Consider the following 24,668-nt stretch of genomic DNA (forward strand, 5'->3'; position numbering starts at 1 on the left):
TGATTACATCTGTAGTAATGACCTGCATGTGTACAGAAGCTCTGCGAAGGATGCAAGTGAAATAAAACAATATTGTTTTGTAAGGTACTAAAGGTGCGATTAGTTTAGAAAAGCCATAAATTCATGGTAGCATAATTACTCCCTCGTAGAATTGTGGGTTGTTATGTTCTGACTATTGTAAGCACCTGTGCGAGTGCATCCCACTAACTCTGAGCAAATCTGGAGATTGCAACGTTATTTGCACGCCTTGGAGAATGAAACTGACCCGCCCGCTCTGCCGTCGATTGGTTCAAAGAAGCCTGACGCACGATAGCTAGGTGCCCCGCTGCCAACCAGTCAGCGCTTGGCGCTGGCTGGCGGGGATGACCATTGGTTGACGTGAAATGGGCGCTACGCAAAAGCAGAGCGCTGAGCCCTGAGAGCTGCAATCTGTCAGTAGAGGGAACTGCACAGGAACCAGGGACTGCAGCCGCGGGGAGCAGGGAAAGCTAACGACAGCAGGCAGTACGAAAAAAAAAGGACGAAAGGCGAAAGAGTCATAATACTCAGCGAAGTTCGGATTAGGGACCAGAACTCAAGAAAGTTTTTGATGTTAAACTTCAGACCCAGTTCCCTTATTTACAACGAGGATATGACCGACCGCTGGTTCAAACGGTTTGATGTTAAACCAATGCCCGCGGGAATATCTTCTTCCAGGCCAATACTGAATAGTGGGAGATCAAACGACTATTTCACTCTTTAAAAAGCAAGTTCAAGTTTCAGATGCAATGAGTCTGTTCTTCACGTAACCGGCGTTCGCCGAGAGATGTGATGGAAAAATCAAAGCAGGAGCGAGCGAGAAGTCAATAATAATTAGTCATATTTTCTAAACAAAAGGAAACACCACCATTCAATTTAAGAAGGGACGCCAATCGCGTTGAGCTGTGGAGATGACCTTCCTATTCCTTTTGGTTTGCATCCTGATCGACCGCGTCGCCTGTCAGATCCGCTATTCGGTTCCTGAGGAGCAAGAACATGGAACTTTCGTAGGAAATATCGCCGAGGATTTGAGATTGGATGTGACGAAGCTGGCCGCCCGCAGGTTTCAGACGGTACCGAGCTCCAGGACTCCGCACTTGGAGGTGAACCTAGAGAACGGGGTGCTCTTCGTCAACGAGAAGATCGACCGCGAACAGATCTGTAAGCAGAGCCCCAGCTGTCTGTTGCACCTCGAGGTCTTCCTGAAGAACCCGCTGGAACTTTTCCGCGTGGAGATCGAGATCGTGGATATTAACGACAACCCGCCGAGTTTCCCGGAGGCAGACATTATGGTGGAGATATCTGAGAGCGCCAGTGCTGGCACTCGGCTGCCGCTGGAGAGCGCGTTCGACCCGGACGTGGGTAGCAACTCGCTCCGCACCTACGAGATCACCCCCAATAGTTACTTTTACCTCGATGTGCAGACCCAAGGAGACGGCAACAAGTTCGCCGAGCTGGTGCTGGAGAAAAGCCTAGACCGGGAGCAGCAAGCTCTCCACCGGTATGTGCTGACGGCGGTGGACGGGGGATTACCCCAGCGCACCGGCACCGCACTGTTGAGCATTAAGGTACTAGACTCCAACGATAACGTGCCCGTCTTCGAGCAGTCAGTCTACACGGTGAGCCTGCCCGAGAACTCGCCGGTCGGAACCCTTGTCATTCAGCTCAACGCTACCGACCGCGACGAAGGCAAAAACGGCGAGGTGGTGTACTCGTTCAGCAACCACGTTTCGCCCAGGGTGAAGGAGCTATTCAGTATCGAACCCAGGACAGGTTGGATAGAGGTGAAGGGGGTTATCGACTATGAAGAGAGCAGTCTTTACCAGTTATACGTCCAGGCGAAAGATCTGGGGCCCAACGCGGTGCCGGCTCACTGCAAAGTGCTGGTGAAAGTTACCGACGTGAACGACAATGCGCCGGAGATCAGTTTCAGCACCGTTTCCAACTCGGTGAACGAAAGCGCAACCCTCGGCACCGTGGTGGCATTGCTGAGTGTCGTCGACCGTGACTCGGGCGACAACGGACAGCTCCAGTGCGAGATCCTGGGCCAGGTGCCTTTCAAACTGAAGCCCTCCTTCAAGAATTACTACACAATCGTGACGGACGGGCCGCTGGACCGTGAAACCACCGACTCCTACACAGTTACTATCGTGGCGAAGGACAGGGGCTCGCCCCCTTTAGCCTCCAGCAAGTCCATCAAGGTCCAAGTGGCGGACGAGAACGATAATGCCCCCCGCTTCTCCCAATCTTCCTACGATGTGCATGTTACCGAGAATAACGTTCCTGGGGCTTATATTTACGCAGTGACGGCCGTGGATCCCGATGTTGGGCAGAACGCGTACATATCGTACTCCATATTAGAGTGTGATATACAGGGTATGTCGGTTTTTACTTATGTGTCAATTAACTCAGAGAATGGCTACTTGTACGCCTTGCGCTCTTTCGATTACGAGCAGCTCAAGGAGTTCAGTTTCATAGTTCAGGTCAAAGACGCGGGTAACCCGCCACTAAGCAGCAACGCCACCATCAACATTATCATTGTGGATCAGAACGACAACGCGCCGTCCATCGTATCGCCCGTGTCCCAAAACGGCAGCGCCAAGGAAGTGGTACCTCGCTCCGCTGAGCCGGGCTATCTGGTAGCCAGACTGGTGGCCGTGGACGCAGACAACGACGAGAATGCTCGACTCACCTACTACATCGCTAAGGGCAACGAGCTGGGACTCTTCAGGTTGGATTGGAGGAGTGGAGAGCTCAAGACTGTCCGGAGGTTGTCCATCAACAAGAAGGCCCCTAGCGCAGCTTTCGAGCTCTTGATCGAGGTGAGGGATCACGGGCAACCTCCTCTTTCAGCTACCGCTACCATCCTCGTGATGGTGGTGGACAGTCCCGTGGATCGCCAGGGTGAACGGGGCAACCGAGCTGGCAATCCGAAGGAAAACTCGCTGGATTTGACCCTGATCTTGATTATCGCCCTGGGTTCGGTCTCCTTCGTTTTTCTGCTGGCCATGATCGTGTTGGCAATCAGGTGCCAGAAAGATAAGAAGGTGAACATCTACAGCTGTTTGGCCAGCGAGTGTTGCGCCTGCTGCAGGCAGGCAAGAAACAGGAAGAAAAAGCTCAGCAAATCTGACATCATGCTGGTCCAGACCACCAACACCAACGCAGCACAGGTGTCGGTGGAGGAAGGGGGCTTTGGACACCACAGTCAAAATTACTGTTACCAAGTATGCCTGACTCCCGAATCGGCCAAAACGGACCTCATGTTCTTGAAACCATGTAGCCCAGTAAGGAGTACGGATGCTGAACATAACCCCTGCGGGGCCATCATAACGGGGTACACCGACCAGCAGCCCGACATCATTTCCAATGGGAGTTTGTTATCAAATGAGGTAAGAGCTACACCGTAAAGTATTCGCACTGATTCTGGCCATCTCGCGCATCCCTTCCTACTTTTCCCACGTACTCTTAACATCCAGCCCTGCCAACTTGCTACTCTCAGCTGAAAGAGGTTCGAAGTTATTTTTGGACATGCTACTGTCTTTAGAGCAAGGACGGGCGTCATAATGTGAAATAACGTAATAAATGCAGCCAAATGGTACCAATTATCCGCTGTATTTTTGATTAGGTCATCAGTAGTTTTCGGCACAGGAGAGTGAAATGCCGTGACTGGTCTTAAACGTGAAAATAAATATTTAACCCTTTGTTACATTGAGCAGATGATAATAAATGCAACAGGATGATATTCTAGCTGTTTTGTTTAGCAATTTGAGTACCTAAACAGCTTATACATATCACTGCCCATTCTTAAGGCCGGTTATCAAGTCCATAAGACACGCATTGTGCAAATAAAATCATAACCCAATTCCCCGAACATTCAGAAAAAAAGAGTCCAAAATATAGTTCTAATGTTTAGCTTTTTTTTAAAGCCTCACCTTATGACTTGAATGGTGTTCAGTCTTGACCCTTCGCCAATTGGAGTATAGAACTATTTTCAGCTCTGAAACTGTATAGTCATAACCAGATCCAATGTCATGCTGGCAATGGTAATTACAATTCTGAATCGCGGTGACACCTTCAATTCAAACTCTGGTCCGATTCCTTTTTAATGTTGAATCAGAATTGGACAGTTGTTTGCATGTTTGTTAAAGATGATTGATTTGACGTTTCACGCCCTTCCAGACAAAACACCAGCGGACTGAACTCAGTTTTCTTGTGGACCGACCCCGCCGAGTTAACAGGTAAGAAAATGCACCAACCAAAGCGCTCACCAGATTTCACTAATGCCTGGATAGTAATATTTTTATTAATGTTTTGGTTAAGTGCTGATGTTGGCCTTCTTTTTCTTTCCAGTTCTGCTTTCCAGGAAGCGGACATCGTGAGCTCGAAAGACAGTGGTCACGGTGACAGCGAACAAGGAGACAGTGACCACGACGCTACTAACCGAGCTCACAATTCTGGTAAGTGATTTTCCAATTCATTCGCCGTCCTTACCACCATTGAAAGAGCGGGAGAACGTGAGGGTATTTGCATACCTAATAGAAAACGTATATGGACACTCTCGGTTTACAGCAAGGATCGAATTAAGAACACTGCAGTTAACTTGTGGACTCAATTTTCACCTCGTGGTGTTGTTCCTGCAAATTATGGTTGAGTCATGGACTTTGAGTGAATTGTGTAATGTAATATTGAGCTCGATGGAACAAGGGGCGTGACGTTATTTAGGGCTCATCGCGTTGCGTTGAATCTTGTTTCTTGTAATCTATCATATGTGCAAGCTGCCCTTGAAGAAAGTTTAATCCCCCCTCTCCTTCCGGGTCCTGGGTTTCATTCAACCCAAGCACTTCTGTTTATTATGGAAGACACGTTTGGTACTCGCAGTCGCTCAATCACTTCTTTATTTGTCCAGTTGGTAATGAATATGCGATCTTAAACGAGTCCTCGAGCACTAGGACTAGCTTTATAGGACGCGTTGGAATTTGGTCAAAAAAATGATGATAGCAGTGTCGAGAAATGCATAAGTACACAAAGCATTTGTTAAATGTTCCAACCCAATTGTTGTTGAGAGGATTTAGCTAGTTCTCAAAACTCTGACTGAAAATCTGGCAAACTGTGCATTGAATGGCATTAATCGCTTAATGTGGTTGTGCTTTGTGTTGAACATCATTTTGTTCCTTTTTCAAAATGGAGGGTTATTAAATACTTCGACACCACAGAAGATGGCAGTAATGCAAAGCTTTACAGTCTCTAAGCTCGTTGCAGTAAGGAAATAACAATTTTAAGCTTAGCATAACTCTCAACTACACCAAATATCATATTGACAATTCGGAATACCGGTAAAACCAGTAGCAAGACAAAATGAAGTATAATATAATTTAAGATGGTGAATGAATCATATGCCACAATGTCCATCAGCAATCAGAATTTAAGAATCGGCACACTTTGAAATGTTGTAAGTGGCTCTAGTTTGGTTGACAACGATTAGCATTGGCCGTAACCAGCTAAACGGACGAGAAAATTGTGGTATTTCAAACGAGACAGTTTAGAATCATGTTCATTTATCTCTCAATAGTTTTTAGTCTGTTTCAATGTCTTAAGTGTGTAATATTTTTAACGCAATGTTGAAGAAAGCGAGCAGATTTACACCATTCCCTTCAGATGGACAGATGACCTAAATGGTACCGGGAGTGTGTTGGACTCAAATATTCGGTATTGTTTAGTTAGCGTCCTTGCAAGATTGGAATCTCCTCTTGCGACAAATGCGAACATAGTTCTCAGTACTTTTGGAAAATAAAGTACCCTTTTTACACAAAACGTTTCCAAATTATATAAATCAATATATTTTGGGGAAATGTCTATATTTTTGTTCGTAAATTTGCGATTATCTGTTGGAAACTTTTGACACTTCCAGTTCGGTTTTATTTTCAGTCTTTATTCCTAAATTATATCGATTAGCACTGTTTGTTTTCTTAAGAATTTACAGAAGAAGAAAAAAAAAATGAATACGGAATCTCGAATTATATTAAGTGATCCAATATTAGAGCGAAAACCCATCCACAAAAATGCAAAGCCTTTTATTTGGAGGAGATGTGTGCAAAGGACCACCGAGCAAATATATATATATATATTTTTAAAAAATAGGCGAATTAACCGATAGATTTGCTAACGATGTGAGCTTTATTGAGGTAAAAACTGAAAACGCCGCAAATTCTCGCATTTCCAACAAGTACTATTTGTTTCATTTCAGATTTCCAGCATTTGCATTTTGACAGTTTTACTGAGGTTGTAAATAAGTTTTTTTGAGGGGCAGATGACAGAGTTCAGGAACCTTGAAGAACATAAAGCTGCGGGTGGCTGAAGACACTAGACAAGACAACCAATGGGTATTAATTTCGGAAAGTAGGCCAAAAGCAACATGTTTAAAGTTACAGAAGATTCGGAATCTAGATAATCCTTCATTTATAATGCAACTAGCGTTGTGAAATTAAAATGGGAAGTTTTATTTACAGTCAAATTCTAGGTCACTATTTCTGCAGTATTTAGATACCCAGTCATAGAATTCCTCAAAGATTTATATTGTCAAATAGGAAAAGACTAATAATAATTTCTTGGATTATTGCCATGCCAGTCAGTTCCAGAAACTCTGGGTGGAAAAAAAAAGAAAATGCTATTCCTCATTCCTAACATCCTTTCACTTGTGTGCAAAACTATTGCAAATCCATGTCTGATTTAATGTCTGATAAGGACTTAAAGTCTTCTTGTTTAGCAAAATCTGCGTTTTGATTTGAGGAGAAGGCCTAGAAGTTTGATGAGGCAAGGATGTAGATGTTGTTCATTAACTTTAACAAAGCCTTTCAAAAAGGCCTGTATGGTATGATGGTCAAGCTTAGAACACATGGGTTCAAATGTTAACTGGCCAATTAGATACAAAATTAGCTGTGTGGCAGGAGACAAAATGATAGTGTAGGCTTGTTTTAGGTCCACTGTTGTTTATCACTTATACTAACAATTTGGGTGAAAATATAATTGACATATTTAGTGTGCTTGCAGATAACTTCCAAACTGTTATATTGTGGGCAGTGAGAAGGTTATGTAAGATTAAAACAATACATAGATTAACTGGGAATGGCAGATGGAATTTAAATTGGAAAGAGCTAGGCTTAGCATTTTGGGAAATTAAACTGCGCGTCTTGCACAGTAAATGGCAGGACCCTGTAGAGAACAAGAAACTAAGGGGTAGAATGCTATTGTTTTCATGCAATATTGCAACAGAGATTGACAGGATTGTGAAGAAGTCAATATGCCATGCCTGCCTTCATTGGTTAGGATATTGAGCACAGAAATTGGGATATCATGTATGAAACATTGTGAAGGCCACATTTATTGCATTTCTGATCACATAACAATAAAAAAAGATGTCATTATGCTGTAAAGGATGAATAAAATTATGACAAGAAAGGGCTGCATGACCTGCTTTATGTGGTGTAATGCTCTATAGTTGTAATGTTATTTGGATTGGAAGACTTGAGTTTTAAGATTGGCTAGGCTGAGGCACTTTTTCTCTTAGTAGGCTAAAGGATGACTTGTAGATGTGTATAAAACAACAAGGAACATAAATAATGTAGATGGTTACAACCTTTTTCCCAATGTAGAGGGTATAGATTCAAGTGAGAGGGAAAGATTTAAATGGGACAATTTTCACAGTAGTTGATTAGTATGTAGAAAGTGATTCCAGTGGAAATGATAGTTGGCAAAATTACAATATTCAACATACATTTAAAAATGTACATGGATAGGAAAGTTCTGAAGGTATATAGGTCAAACACAAGCAAATGGGAACAGCTCAAGTTGGAACTGGGCCAGAATGGAAGTATATCTCGGTGGCTTTAATCAATAGGACTCTGGAATGAGTAAAATCATGGTTGATGGTTTTAAACTAATGACCCACAGATCAAGAACAAAATGTGTGAAAAGAGGGATAAAATTTGAGTAAGCCTTCCACTTGCATATCAGTTTTATAAAAAAGTTACTTTTTGGAACTGGCAGAACAAATCAGATCATTCACAAGACTGAGCACATGCTTAATCTTCTGAGTGGAAAGGGGAAAATGAAGGTGCAAGAAAACCTTTAAGTTATCAATGTCAATTATATCATAAATATCTTTGCTACATATTCTTGTCAGTAAAGAACACTTACAAATAGTATAGTGTAAATCTTCTCTGGATTTGTATTCTATATCACAATTCAAGAAGTGGCATTGTAGGAATTACTCAATACAATGTATGTTGGTGTCGCTGCTGTGCAATTGCTCAGCAAAAGGAGGTGTAAAGTGCTTCTTCCGTCTGATAGCCCACAGGTCACCCTTGGCCAAGGTGTAGTAACTGTTTAGCTTTCCAATCAGGGTCATGTGAAGCCATGAATTGCAGATGGTGGATTGGTTTTTTTTCAGAGCAGATTCTACAAATTGGAATTTATGGGTGTAAAACTAAAATTGCTGGGCAGATGAATCTGCTGATCAGTATGGTCATGGCAACTGAAGAAGGCAACAAGAAACTACTAAAGTATTTTTCCCTTGTATAATCATAAAGTCAGCATTGACTCCAGTCTCAGCTCAAAGAAGGAGCCTTCACTGATGAAGAACAGGGGAGGCAACATCTATAATTCGGAGGGTCAGGGATTGTGACAGATGGAGAAAAATGATCGGCCACGCTGAATGGCAAGGCATCTGAATGAGGGATCCAATGAATATATGAAACATCACAACTCACATTCATGTTTCTAATGTGTACCACTTAAGAGGCAATCAAGCAATTGAATAGCTAAATGTAGAATATTTGAAGTGAAATTGAGAAATGGGATGGAATTTGTGCCATTTTATCCTTAGAATCGTCTGAGTTTTGCATATTACCTTAATGCAAGGGTGACTGACAGAAGTCACATTTAAGTACAATGGAAGAGAAAGATTGAGGAATTCTAGATACTTGGAAGAAAGGTTAGGTGAATTCTAGCTTTCTAGTCGCAAGGTTCATCTTTGCTTTTATCCCCCCCCCCAACACATCCAAAAGCTACACAGGGTCTCAACGCTGGTTTCTTTTAAGACGATTAAATTGTAAAGGGCCAATGCAAATTATTACTATATATACGGTATCTAGCTCAGGATATAAATTTCATGTTAACTCTGAAATGGAGATAAAAATCAACCGGCGGCATTTTATTTGGGTCGGTGGTGCAACAACCGTTTTCAAATGATGCACTAAACTAGATTAAACAGTCCGGAACTGACAAGTTTCGACTTGGTCATCAATTTATGGGAATATTCCAGTCTAGTTGAATATAAAACAAATGATGGAAAAAAGGAAACCATTCACACAGACAAAACCTACTGGATAACAGTCGGGGTGGTGGTGGTGGGGGGGAATATGAATAGTTTGCGGAACTAGGCAACTGAACAAAATGCACTTCTTTCTAAACTATTCCGAGGCAGACTGAAGGCGAGGAGGCACTGGTGGGCAGACTCCAAAGTCCACCCTGCCCCCCCCCCCCCCACTCCCTTTCCGCACAGAAAATTGTTTATTTAGTTTAGAAGTCAGCAGGCATATGTCAGTTTTACACATTGCGGTGAAGTGGCCAGGGTTGCTAAACTGACGAGCAAATTGCTTTTGTAGGGTAAACAGAAGTCAACTTGGAACAGTTTTTTTTGGTAAATGTCATCATGCTTGAGCGATTACATTTTAAATACCAGCCCGGCGTCGATTTGATCTACACCATTTGACTGGTTCTGAAATAATATATAAAATCCTAATGATTGGAGGTCCCGCCACAGCGGGCATTTCCCGTTAAAGGATTCGCGGCTGACGATCCGGTTTCCAGTTCACGTCCGCTGCCCGCAACAGCCCACTGATCAGTCATTTGTTTTTCCTACTTCTGCACAGCAATTGCTGATTGGGGTTGTCGGGGGGGAGTGGGGGGCTATGATCGAAGCGTTGAGCTTCTTCAATTTAAACATAGAGAGAGAGAGAGAAAAGTCATTTCGAGGCGTTAGGAATCCACGATAACAGGCATCGCTTCCCCTCTTCATCGCGTTCGTTGAACTGCCTCTCACTTGTAGCTTCCCGAGTTGATGGACGGGCGCAGCGCCGGTAAGATGAAAGGCGTCGGGCCTCATGCTGTTGCGGGCTGGTTTGACACAAAAGGCTGCATTGCTACATACTGTAGCATTTCTCTTGTTGCACTGACGGTTCCCCATATCCGAACATATTGGGTTCCCCTCCCACTCCCACCTGCATTGGTGCCAGGCCATTTGGCCAAAGTTTGGTATGCTGTTTTCCTATACATTGGAAGTTTCATGACCTTTCGTGTCTCGTTGTTTTCTGCTGACATGAAGTGGAACGGCATGTCTCACGGATACTCCTTTAAAATTCAAACCTGGCCAGCGAACCAGCGCGGGATTGATCCATGCGTGACGAACAAAAGTGAAAAGGACGATTGCTCTCTTTGCTTATTTTTCTTCTTTCGAATGAATGACGCTCCACAGATATTGGCAAGCCCTTGTCTCTGGATTGACCTCCAATACTCAACCTGGTCAGTCACCTAAACGTCAGAAAATGGGGACATCCAAACTGTTCATAGAATGTCATCATTTGGCCCAGAAATAACCCCCCATCAAAAAAAAAGATTGACTATCTTTAAGATAAAGCAGAGTACACAATTAGCATTCTATTCACCATCCTAAACAAAACAAACAAACAAAAAAATACCACCAGGACTTTAATGTGTACCATCTTCAAAATTAAATTTGCCCAAGTTACTTTCTTAGCATCTCCTAAACCAGAACTTCTACCAGTTGGTTCATAGCAAAATCACCTCCACACCTAGTAATTAACTGCTGTTAATTCCTTCTTCATTGCTGGACCTGGATCCAAAGTATTCATATTCAACAGTATTGAGAGTGTACTAGAAGCCAACGATTGCATCAGATTAAAAGAGGGCTTACTGCCATCCTTTCAATGTCTATTTGGGTGGTCAAGAAATATTAGGCATGCCAGAGTCACCCACATCCTGAAAAATGAACTGAACAAATGCCACTGTCAATCGTGTTCTATATGTACAACCTATTGGATTCCAATTCTATGTAAGGTAACACTTATATATTTATATAGACAATCATCTGCCAATAGAGCACGCCATAGCAAACGTCAATAGTATTAGCCTCTGTATCAAACAGAACTGAAACCCTGTGACAGCCTCAAATATTGCTGTTTCTAATTTTAGGAAATGCCCACCTTCATATGATCCTACTGTTTCCCTCAATTCTTCACCTACTTCTGCACATAAAAAAATCTCTCTAACTTTTTTTCTTACCCGACATCCTAATCACTTTTGCCTCTACTTGTCTTTCTACCTCCCATGCCTTCTGTCCTGTACCACATCATGTCCATGCCCGTCCCTTGCTTCCTTCCTCCTTTATTTTGGTACTACCTGACTTGCGACTGATGTGACTTTAATCCATCTGCACATACAACCAATTTAAAAAAATATATTAATTTTACACAGATTATGTTGTAGGCTGGGCACAGCCATCTTGATTTCTATGCGCATGAGTGAGTCTTTGGTTGGCGCATGCACAATGAGTTCACGAATTGGAGTTTGGTTGGTGCACTTGCGAGAGTTACAGGCACTCATTCAATATCATTAGGGCATTTAATGCACCACGCATGCATCAACCAAAGACTCGCGCATGTGCACATGAAACAAGATGGCTGATCCTAGGATTCCGGGATGCTGTCTAACAAGGTAGGCATGGATCAGAATGTGGAAAGATTCACCAATGTTGATTGACAAATTCAGGAAGCTTTAAGTTGTTATCATCAAATCTAGAATGAAAAAAAAATGGATTAAAGTTTGCTTTAAGACTTCGGTACTCCATGCGCACAGACAAAATTCTGACTTGCATCCATTTCGAGGTACGACCGATCCATTTGAATTACAATTGGAAGTTGGGGAGTACTTGCATATATAATTTAATCTTTTTTTTTAAATCTAGTCTTGATAAAGGGTTTAAACCCAAAATATTAACTGACAGTTTCTCCCCATATATGCTGTCAAATCTGTTGAGTTCATTCCTTAAGATTCCAGCCTCTGCAGTTTTTGTGTTTCTCCTTACAGATCTATTAGCTACATCCTCTTTTATAATCAGAGCTCAAATATGTTTTTTTTCTAATAATAATTCTAATAGCCAATGACAGCAATTTTCAGGGGCAATCCAAAGAGAATGCAGTTGCTGGAAAACTAGAGCAACACATAAATTGCTGGATTAACTCAGCAGGTTAAGTAGTATCAATGGAAGTTGATCAAAAAGTTTGACCCGTAACCCTTTATCAATAATTACCAGCTTGTTGTTTTGAGTTGGTTAGCCAGTCAGATTGTAATTTCTCTTTTAAATGCTTTATATAGTAATGTGTATCAATATATAGTCATATAATGGACAAATATCTTAAATGAAACCAAACGATCCTGTGATAATACTCATAAAACCAACGGGCTGGTGAGCTCTGAATACTAACATGAAATGATTTATTTTTCCATAAATTCTTTTGTTTCTATCTACATCTCAAACACTCCATGTTGAGTGATTCTCAGCCTTTATTTGTATTTATTTTGAATCACCTGTCACAGAGAGCAGTTTGCTGTCCTACAAGACAGTTGCATTGTGCCGGATCAATTCTTGTCTTCAATTTGATGACAGGTGTAAAAAGCATATAATATCAGATTACAATGTGAAGATGTAATGGAACAGTAATTTTGATAAATAGTTCTCATGAAAATATTCAACAATAAATCAGTTTTAAGGACATTACTACAAAATCCTAGTCTGTGACTTGGGCTTCTGGATTAGATATTGAAAAATAATTATTGCTAACAAATTTGCAGTATAAAGTAATACAGTTTGAAGGAGACAACTATATTTCTCCATTAAAGTTGCAATAGTTATAATTTGAAGAGGGTTCTTAATTTCAATTTCAATTTAAGAGTTTTGTGGCAATTTTAAAACATCGACTCTTTATTAGTGGGCTGCAGATTTGTCGGCTTTTTCATTAAAAAGACTGTCCCTTATTTCTTTGGTTGATTACACATCCTTAACCACAAACAAAATTCCACAATATTAATAGCTCAGGGGGAGCTGATAGCAATGGAGACAAAGAGCAGAGCAAACTTTCTGTTTTTAACCCTGAAGGTTTCTTTGCTTTGCTTTATTCTTCCTTTCTTTTTTCCTTCTATTTTTTTAATTGCAAAGGAGACACCAAGTGATACTATACATGTTAGATTTTTTTGACAAAATACATTTTAAGTGCAAGTAAGTTTTATCCTTGTGGCAGTGTCGGATCTTATTTACTTGCTGAGGCATATTATGACACAATTGCGTATTTATTATTTCTAAAGTGATAAAAATTCTATTGGTCCATTTAATGTAGCTAAATAAATGTTCTAATCAGCAGGTGATACTTGGTGGGCTAATGATGCCATTTTTGATGTTCTTTGAACTTGCTTTGATAACTGTGCTGACTGCTATAAATAAATATTTTTAAGGGTATGAATGTGCATTAATAAATAAGAAAGTAAATTGAAAATGGTCAAAACTAATGATGACATTTGAACATAATACTGTTAATATTGTCATTATTGCTGACAATACCGTGAGAGAATTGGGTTGTATAAAGCAAGGGGATGAGTCAACATACAGGAGGGAGATTGAAAACTTGGCTGAAAGATGCACCAACAACAACCTTGCACTCAATGTCACCGAAACAAAGGAACTGACTGTTGAATTTAGGAAGGGAAAAACAGAGGTATACAATCCAGTGATAATTGGAGGATCAGTGGTGGAGAGAGTGAGCCAATTTAAGTTCTTGGGAGTCACTCTCTCGGAGGAATTTTCCTGGACCAAACCCACTAATGGCATCGTCAGCAGCTCTACTGCCTCCGGAGTTTGCGGAGTATGACACTAGAAACCCTGGAAAATTTCTACAGATGTGTGGGTGGAAAGTGTGCTGACCAGATGAATCACAGCCTTGTAGAGGGGCACCAACACCACAGAATGTAAAGTCATCCAAAAGGTAATGGACACAGCCCAGGAGATCTCAGGCAAAACCCTCCCCATTTTTGAGAACACCTACTGGGAACACTGCCATCGGAGAACAGTAGCATCATCAAGTATTCACATCACCCAGCACACATTCTGTTCTCACTGCTGCCATCAGGAAAGAGGTATAGGTGCCACAAGACTCGCACCATTAGTTTCAGGAACAGATGCTACTCCTCTACCATCAGACTCCTCAACCACAAACTTAATCAAGGACTCATTTCAGCATACTTACATTATTGATCTTTTTATTCTCTCTGTATTGCTCAGTTTGTTTACTTTTGTTTTCTGTTTACAGTTCTTTATTGTTTACATATATATGCTGTGCACAGTTCTTTTGCACTACCAGTTAATGGTAATTGTGCCTCACTTTCAGAATAAAGAATCTCACGGTTGCATGTGATGTCATGTATGTGTTCTGACAATAAATCTGAAGTAGTTAATGCAAAATTAAATTAACCTAGTAGTTCACGGACAAGTTTCTCTTGTGTCTTGGTGTGAGCTTGCAGGCGCCTCAGATTGAAGAGACTGCCATCCGTGCGGTACCGGATGTAAACAGCGTCTTCATTGTTGGGGTCTTTCATGGCTTGGTTCAGCATCATGCTGAAGAAGATTGAAAAGAGGGTTGGTGCGAGAACACAGCCTTGCTTCACGCCATTGTTAATGGAGAAGGGTTCAGAGAGCTCATTGCTGTATCTGACCCGACCTTGTTGGTTTTCGTGCAGTTGGATAATCATGTTGAGGAACTTTGGGGGACATCCGATGCGCTCTAGTATTTGCCAAAGCCCTTTCCTGCTCACGGTGTCGAAGGCTTTGGTGAGGTCAACAAAGGTGATGTAGCGTCCTTTGTTTTGTTCTCTGCACTTTTCTTGGAGCTGTCTGAGGGCAAAGATGATGCCGCTTTAGTTGCCCATTCAGAGCCAGCTCTTCAGCGCTTGACGTCCTGCTTTGCGGAAACTGCCAAAATGTTTGGCCTGGAAGTCAGCCTGAAGAAAACTGAGGTCCTCCATCAGCCAGCTCCCCACCATGACTACCAGCCCCCCCACATCTCCATCGGGCACACAAAACTCAAAACGGTCAACCAGTTTACCTATCTCGGCTGCACCATTTCATCAGATGCAAGGATCGACAATGAGATAGACAACAGACTCGCCAAGGCAAATAGCGCCTTTGGAAGACTACACAAAAGAGTCTGGAAAAACAACCAACTGAAAAACCTCACAAAGATAAGCGTATACAGAGCCGTTGTCATACCCACACTCCTGTTCGGCTCCGAATCATGGGTCCTCTACCGGCACCACCTACGGCTCCTAGAACGCTTCCACCAGCGTTGTCTCCGCTCCATCCTCAACATCCATTGGAGCGCTCACACCCCTAACGTCGAGGTACTCGAGATGGCAGAAGTCGACAGCATCGAGTCCACGCTGCTGAAGATCCAGCTGCGCTGGATGGGTCACGTCTCCAGAATGGAGGACCATCGCCTTCCCAAGATCGTATTATATGGCGAGCTCTCCACTGGCCACCGTGACAGAGGTGCACCAAAGAAAAGGTACAAGGACTGCCTAAAGAAATCTCTTGGTGCCTGCCACATTGACCACCGCCAGTGGGCTGATAACGCCTCAAACCGTGCATCTTGGCGCCTCACAGTTTGGCGGGCAGCAGCCTCCTTTGAAGAAGACCGCAGAGCCCACCTCACTGACAAAAGGCAAAGGAGGAAAAACCCAACACCCAACCCCAACCAACCAATTTTCCCTTGCAACCGCTGCAATCGTGTCTGCCTGTCCCGCATCGGACTGGTCAGCCACAAACGAGCCTGCAGCTGACGTGGACTTTTTACCCCCTCCATAAATCTTCGTCCGCGAAGCCAAGCCAAGCCAGCCAAATTAACCTAGTTGAGCAAAAGGTAGAAATGTGAATAAGACTATGCAATAATGGAATGCATTTCAGAAAAAGGTGCTGCAATACTTGTTTTGGTGAGCATATATGTTCTTAAAAAAAATATTGTTTGATTTGGGTTTTCAATGTGTTCTGATCATATGGCATTGTGGAGTTTTGTGAATCTAGTGTTCATTATTATTTTCAACTCTATTAATTGAATAAAACAGGATTGACTGTACCAAACACTCTCAGAAAGTAAACAGCAGTACTCTTTTCAAGATGGAACCTACTGCTTTTCCATTACTTTACCAAGGTTCCAACTGGAATTGCCAAGAGTTCATAAATTTACCATTTGATTACCAGTTGTCTTACTTTACATATGATTTTTGCCATAGACAAGGAGCAGTCGTGGAATTGCTATTGATGCAGTTCTATTGATACAGTACATGTGATACAGTATTGGTACAGTGCATGTGAATGGTTGGAAAAGAAAAATGATTAAAGGGAGTAATTTTCCTTTGTATATCTGAAATGCTAGTTTGTAACAGGACTAACACCACAATGACAAATTATGATATTGTCAAAATAGCACTAAAAATGCCTCCACTTTAGTCATCTTTGGTTTGTATTTGTCCCAGCACAATTGTTCTTCCACAGGCACTGGTGAACTATCATTTTTGAATTAGTGACTTTTGCCATTATTAATGCAATGACATTTTTCCTAATTGGATCTGTGTGGACTCATTTCACTTGAAGATATCACAAAAAAGAATCTGCTCCATCTGATGAATTTTGCACAAACTATTTAATCCCATGGTTATTTTCAATGGAATTTAATGCTTTATTATCTAGTATCAGCTTTAGCCTTTCCTTCCAACCTTTGCTATTTTCCCAATCAACTTCCCTTCTGTTACACAGATATTTGATCTTTGCACTTCTATATGATAAATGACTTACAAGTCACATTCAAAGTGTAAAATTTTTCATTGAGGAAGTGCATTCCAGTAACAAAATACCCAGATCTCCACAGAGTTGACTGCTGTCATCTTTTTGCTTTGCACCCGTAAGCCATATGTTGGTGAGGCTCAGTTTTCATGGTTTAATTTCTCCATCAAGGCTTTTTCGTCATGCCACTGCCCTTGTTTTTGGTGACAGGTCAGTGATATCTGAGGCAAGCTTGTAAGAGGAGTAAGTGCTTCACCTGCTTCTGTAGGCATGAAGTTTATTTTTTATTGTGCTTCATAAATCTCTTCAGTAGAAATCCCCAAGGAGGGGAGGCAGGTTGTAAATAGAGAGCTGGGCTTAATTACATGGCTCTAGGCAGTTGCATGAGCACTGGTGGTTTGGCAACATGAACATTTCAGCTGATATGAAATTATATTACATACAATTGTTCATTTGCTATACTTGTACTAACTCATTATTTGATAGGAAAGTGGATCAATGTTATGATCACCCAAGATGTGACCACTTTTGTTTGCAGGCAGCCCTTCCTGCACATATTGAAACTTATTAGGAAATTTGATTTCTCGAAAAGGATTCACTTGATTCAGTTTCAAATCTTGCTTTGAAATATTTCTAAATGATAACTGCTGATCATGCACCCAATTAGAAGTGTGTTCAACATGATATTTTCATATTTAAAATATTACTTGTGTTCTGGCATGCATTTGTCACAATGGTTAAAGTATACATTTTTTTCATTTGATTTATTTATTTACAACAAGGCAGAAGCTGATTCTAGCCATCAAAACTTGTGCCACACAACTAAACCTTATAGTAGTTCTTGAACAGATGAGACTTGATAATTTTATCAAGCTTTTATTTAGCTTAAACTGCTGGAGACTTATTTAGTTTGGAAATATTCAAAATGGCAGAACACCCACATAAATGGAGATTTTATATTTCTATTCTTATTTGCTGTCATTTTGAAAATGGACTGTCAATTATTAATAGTGAATTAAGCAGATTCTAGCAATTGGGAAATGCACAAAAGACGGCTTTATTGGGCCATTGTACTTCTCTTGGAGTGGGTTTCAGTCAGTGAATTACAGCTGAATACCAGTCTGACTTAGCAACCGCGTGCATATCATTGCAATTACCTTATGTTTCAGGCACATCAGTCCTTCCTACAAAGTCTGTTAATGATACAATCAGCACAATTTTTTTCAAATCTAAATGAACAAAAACAAATTATAATGTACCAAAGTAGCCACAGTTGCAATTACATTATTTCATATTTCCTGGTTTGTTTTCTCTAAAAGTACCTTAAAAATGAACATTCTTCAAGACTGACCTTATTAATGAAAATGTCAGTTTTCGGTGATTGTGCCTTTGAAGATTTAACTTTGACAGGCATTAATTAGTGAATTCCACTGTGATTTTAACATATAAAATGATCCCAATAATAAGGTGCCCCAGGTTACTTAAAATGTTCTTTCCATCTTTTTTCCTGTCTTTCTCCCCTTGTAGGCCGTTCACCAAGATGCATCCTCCTCCAGCTGGGGGAGAGCAGGACAGTCCAGGATGCAGACTTCTCCACGACTGCCGTCAATGCAGCTCTGTGAGCAGCTGGCAGGAGGTGCGATTTGAGCAGGGTGCGTTGGACAATGACACTTCTCCCTTTTTCCCCCTCCCTCCACACACCCACACAGAGAATGGAATCCCACATTTCCACACTGTGCTTCCTCTTGCGGTCTGGTCAAGACTAAGGAAGCTCAACCAACTGAGGCAAATGATTTTGAGTGACAGGCAGTCCTGGGACTCGGAACATGTGAATTTCTGGTTTGGAATGAAGCAGGAAGCTGCTTGAGCTGCCTCGAATGTCCTTGGGTCATCCTATTTAAACTGGAGGGTTTCTTATGGTTTTATGGTGGAATCCTCTTAAGATTATTTTACCTGCCAAGAACATTATTAAAGGAGTGATTAACCTAATTATGAGGTGCAGACGAAGCTCTCACATGATAATTATATTGTTAGCATTTTACATGAAACATTGGCAACTTAAAATTCAGTTTGTAACCAACAGTATTATCAGTGAGGCAGTGAAATCGTTTGCCAACATCTGGATATTTCTTCATCCATTTTATTTATTTGCTCGTCTCTCTTTCCTGCCTATGAATTGAACTACTTTCAGATATTTATTGGCACTAGCTGCTCGTTGTATCTCAAAACATTGGCTATCGATATGCAAGCCTTGACAATAATTAACAGGAGTGAAACAAGAAAGTATGCAGATAAATAACTGGAGACACTTTGATCATCATGAGTCTGGTCATGCCTTCTTCCAAGGTCCCAAAAACATATTTACAACAGTCATGGATTAGCAATCAATGGAAGAATGCTATCTAACTTAGTTGACCCTTGAAGCTCAGCTTTGCTATTGCCAGTTGGAAGTACTTGTTTTCCTGTTCTGGTTGAGATCACCTTCTCCAGCATTTACCAGTTCTCAAGAGTCAAGCCTGGTTCTTCCTTCTGTCTCTGAACAGCAATGTTATCAATGAGGAAATCTATCTGTCCAATTTTTATCATCAAAATCAGCAAAGCTCGTATTGGGAATGGAACAGTTCAATGTTGGGTTTATACCAGATCAAGATCAGCATAACTGGAGGCAAAGTGAATGCATTTTAATGACATTTATGTCATACTATACTTTTAACATTGGAAAGCAATCACTTCATCAGAGCAGTTCTTTTTTTTTAAATTTTTCACATTTCTGTGACAATAATTGCCAAATTAGTGCAGTTTTCTTATGTGGGTTGATGCTCTCCAAGGATTGTTGGAAGTTGCATACAAGTACACTGGATTCTAGTAGGTAGAGTAGGTTTTCTTTCTTAGTCTGGGTTGGATTGAACCCATGTGTCTGGATGAAATATCTTATGGTTCACATAAACATTGTCTCTCCCAGTTCTATGGATAAACTGACAGGAAAATGTATAGTTCTAATAGTATCAGATTATTTCATCTCATGAAGGGATAGAATTGTAGTAGAAATTTGGAGTGTGTTGTTCCAAGATGGAACAATATCTATTACTTGAATTTCCCAATGATAAAAATAAAAAGTTTGATTTGCAATGCACATGCACCGAGGGACGTTACTATTATGAATTAATATTTGTCTTTTTGATAACATTTAGAATTGTATCATTATGGTATTTGTAATAATTATGGTATTTTGTTGCTATGTTTAAATTTGTAATTAGATACTGTTAGTTCCTTTAGGAATTGCAGTGCAATACACAATAATTTTGATGGGTGCTAGAGATACCAAGTAGCAGTTAGTTAATATCAAACAACGAATGTACTAAAATTCTATGTCAGATGGATGAAGGGTTGCACTGTGGAGACTTTAGAAAAATGCAACAATTTTAACGCTCAAGAATCTGAAGCAATTAAATCAAAAGCCACTGCGTATATTGCCATATTTAAATAAATTCTTCTCTGGAACAGTTGTATGCTATTATTGATAATTTCTCAAATAGTAAGGGTAACATTTTCCATCTGTTCAAACATTTCTTTTTATATGATGAGTTTATGCATTTTCCATCCTTAAATGAGTGTACATGGTAAAATTTAGTTACAACATTTTTGATAGTGGTCAGTTTGACTTGGAAGTGTTCCATAAGAGCAAAAGAGATTTTTCTCCCACTTTCTGTTGCCCTAAGATAAAGGAGAAAATTATGTTTTAATTGAAAACTAATATCTATAACATACAAAGGCTTTTCTTTCTTTGCAAAATTACTTAAGAATAACTCTTGGAACATAAAATGTTAAATTACAAAGTATTATAATTTAATAATAATTTGGAAACTGGTCATTTAAGCTAAATGGTCTATGAATGTATTTACAGTCCATTCGAACCTACTTTTTATGCCAGCCATTGAGATTTTCTTCTATTTCTTCCCCTCAGTTGGTTTTGTTGCTTTCCTTTAAATATATTTATTCTATTTTCTTTGTTGCAGCTTATAGTGGTAATATCCATGTTCTACAAATCCCTGAGTAAAGAAATCTCTTCATTCTTTTATGGACACAGAGTTAGCAACTAAAGCTGGTTTTGCTGGCAAGTAGAAACATTTTTTTAAACTCTACTTGCTAAACCCATTTCTTAATCCTAATCTTCCATTGGATCATCACTCACTTTTTGAGAGAATAGTGCCAGCCTTTCCTGGGAAATATGTTGGAGAAATTCAGCAGACCATGTAGCATCCACAGGAAGAAAAGTGTTACCAATATTTTGAGAAATGTGCAAGATCTTACTTTTCTTATACTTGTACCTTTTTCCCGTGGAGGCATTTGTGAATATATATATATATATATATATATATATATATTATACACATGTATATATATATATATATATATATATATATGTATGTGTGTGTGTGTATATATATATATATATATATATATATATACATGTGTATATATATATATATATATATATCTTTCTTTGGCTTGGCTTTGCAAATGAAGATTTATGGAGGGGGTAAATGTCCACGTCAGCTGCAGGCTCGTTTGTGGCTGACAAGTCCGATGCGGGACAGGCAGGCACGGTTGCAGCGGTTGCAGGGGAAAATTGGTTGGTTGGGTGTTGGGTTTTTCCTCCTTTTCAGTGAAAATATATTGGTGTATGAAAAGGACAAATGTACAATTGGAAAATAGGAACACAAAGATGTCTCCCCACTCTGATCTAATTATCAAAATATTGAGAAAATGACAGAACTCACATTCTAAAGTACCCAAAGGAAATAATAAATAGTTATATTTTATCAATGTAGTATAAACCAAAGCAAATGGTAAATATTGAGTTAAATATCTTGACTACAAATTATTGTATAGAGTAAGGCAGTAAAGGAGGAAGTAACTGTGGGAATACATGTGAGGATTAAGGTATAAGGTAATTGTAGGTGTGCCTATTTTAGTGTAAAAGGCTGCAATATGATCTCAATGATGAGATTTAAGTGTTCTGCTGCTTTATTTTTAGAATGTCTTTCTTTTCATTCACTGAAATCCTTTGTTAAAGAGCCCTCTTTGGTGCTTGGAAATATGACATTTCAGAAAAAAGGATGAAGGCAATAATCTCACTTCAGAACATGTCAACCAGATGCCAATAATTTGAATGTAGCTGATTTGTTTACAATCAAACAAACATTCTTCATTTTATCCTTCAGACAGTCCTTAGCAACACAGAAATACTGCAGGCTTCATTAAAAATGCTATGAGGTATTCCTCAAGATCATTTATATCCTGGTTTACTCTGGCTAGTTTACATACTTTCAAAGGATCACCATTTACAATGCTATTATAAGAGGATTTCTTCATATTTTTTTCATTGAACTTGAGAAATTAGTGATTAAACAATTAAGTACAAACTTGGTAAAATCCCAAATGCTCCATAATAACATGCAAGGAGCTAATATCAAAGCCTGAATCACTGATTACCATTGTTTGTGTCCTGGTGAGAGGATGAAGCCCTCATCTGGAAGATTTTGTTGAAAAGTTTTGAAAAAACCAGTCCCTTGTAAAAGAAACATGATGTAAGTGAAATTAATGAGGAGGAAAGAAAATGTATTTTGAAACAAAATAAGGAAAAAGGTTGGATGCCATTCATGTACCCATACACTTACTTCCTTTTTTTCCATTTTGTTGTTCCTTATATTGTGTGTTCAATGGATATCCACACCAATAATTGAGACTAATCTTGCACTGTTTCTATGCTTTTATGTCAAGTCAAAATCTGTTAAGCAAATAAAGTTACTTTGTACTTTTAAAGTTTGCTGTGCTGTGTTCTGAAAGGTGTAGTTAAAGAAATTAGACACACAAACTTTCAGAAAATTGATGTCTGAATTAGCAGGCTGAGTGCCTAATGGGAATGACAAGTTCGAAGTAGATTTTCTGGTTATGATGAATCATATGACATAGATTTCTTCTGTTGAGCGACGATTGTCTCAGCCATGGCATGAGCTTGGATGCTGCAGCTCTCCTCATTGCCTAAGGCCACACATATTGGTTACTTTATACATCCTCTTTGGGAGTGAGTTGTATAGAACTCTAATATTGAGCCTCATGCATGGCACACAAATCATCTACACCCAAATCATCCTTTGTATCCATTATAACTTGTATGTATATAACATCTTCTTTAAGAAGAAGAAATGAAAAGATGTATATAACATATTACACATGTAAAACATTACCACATGTATAATCTGTTAAATACATGTGTCTTATTAAGTCCACCAAAGGTATCATATAATTTGTCCATTACTTGTTTCAGTTAAAATGACATGAAGATTTAATTATAATATTTTATTTTTAAAACAATTATGATTTTGTGGTTAAATATTGATAGAAAGTTACCTCACATACGTCGTAAATTTTGAAGTCACCAACATTAGACATCCATCATTGACAATCAAGGCCTTGACACCATTTGTCACTTCAAAATTAGATACAGTGTGTCCGAAGTTGACTGATCAACCCAATTTGGGCAGACACGTACATGGACTGCAGTTGTTGCGCTGATCTGATGGCTCTGGACTTGCACAGCTTGCGCTTATGTTGTGCTTCAGCAGTTTGCCTCGCTTCATAAGCTTGACAGCCTGTGTGGATAAGGCTGCGCCAGGTAGGGCGATTTTGTGCCATCGTTTCCCAGGTGGTCGTGACTGTGTGAAGTGACTTCAGGGAGGTCTTCAGTGTGTCTTTGCAACATTTCTTCTGCCCTCCATGCAAGCATCTCCCAGCAGAGAGTTCCCCAAAAAGGAGCTGCTTGGGTATACGCTCGTCCGGCATACGGATGACATGATCTGCCCACCAGGTCAGTGATTTAATCAACAGCGTGTGGACTGACGGTAGACTTGCTCGAGAGAGAACCTCAGTATCTGGTACTTTGTCTTGCCATCTGATGCCTAATATTCTGTGAAGACAACCCTTGTGAAAATGGAGGAGCTGTCTTGCATGCCTTCGATAAGCAGTCCATGTGCCACAGGCAGACAGGAGGATAGTGAGTACCCCAGCTCTTCAGTTTTGTTGCTGGACTGATTCCTTGACATTCCCATATGGTGGAACGCAGCCTTTTGAAAGCAGAACTTGTCTTTGCTATTCTGCAGTTTACTTCTGTATCAATAGTCAATGCATGGAAGAGGGTGCTGCCAAGATAGGTGAGCTGATCCACTGCCTGTGGTTTCTGCCCTTTGATTGTGATCTTGGGTTCTGTTTATAGAGCACAAGGAGCAGGATGGTTCATGACTTCACTCTTTTTAATGTTGATGGTGAGTCCAAAGTTGACGTGGAAAATTTGTCCATACTGACTTACATCTCTGGTTTTGAACCAGCATACAGGGTGCAGTCATCAGCAAAGAAGAAATCTCTCAGAACAGTCTCCTTCACTTTGTTAATAGCTTGAAGTCTCCTCAGGTTGAAGAGCTTCCCATCCCCTCTGTACTTGAAGTTGATCCCAGTATTACTGTCCCGGAAAGCATCATTCAACATGTTAGTAAAAGTTATGCTGAACAGTATGGATGCCAAGCACACAGCCCTGCTTGATGCCATTGGTGACTGAGAAAAGAGGATCCTGAGCCATCAAGCCCTCTGGCCATCATGCCATCGTGGAACTGGCGTACCATCTGAATTA

At 40.4% G+C, this 24,668-nt stretch overlaps 1 protein-coding gene across 4 annotated transcripts in view; it reads left to right on the plus strand.

Annotated features, from left to right (window-relative positions):
• Positions 1-297: 297 nt before the first annotated feature.
• The window catches only part of LOC138757689 (protocadherin-10-like), a 142,006-nt gene continuing 117,635 nt past the window's right edge, over positions 298-24,668 (plus strand). The window contains exons 1-4 of one of the 4 annotated variants that reach the window (XM_069925395.1): positions 298-3,410; positions 4,201-4,259; positions 4,372-4,478; positions 18,509-18,633. In XM_069925395.1, coding sequence (XP_069781496.1) covers positions 930-3,410; positions 4,201-4,259; positions 4,372-4,478; positions 18,509-18,603 — 2,742 coding nt within the window. In that variant the 5' untranslated portion in view covers positions 298-929 and the 3' untranslated portion in view covers positions 18,604-18,633. Of the gene's footprint in view, positions 3,411-4,200; positions 4,260-4,371; positions 4,479-6,265; positions 6,560-18,508; positions 18,634-24,668 lie in introns of those variants that run through there. The other 3 variants (XM_069925396.1, XM_069925393.1, XM_069925394.1) reach the window with 3 other exon arrangements.

This window comes from Narcine bancroftii, chromosome 3, assembly GCF_036971445.1.
Source record: "Narcine bancroftii isolate sNarBan1 chromosome 3, sNarBan1.hap1, whole genome shotgun sequence".
Taxonomy (NCBI): Eukaryota; Metazoa; Chordata; class Chondrichthyes; order Torpediniformes; family Narcinidae; genus Narcine; species Narcine bancroftii.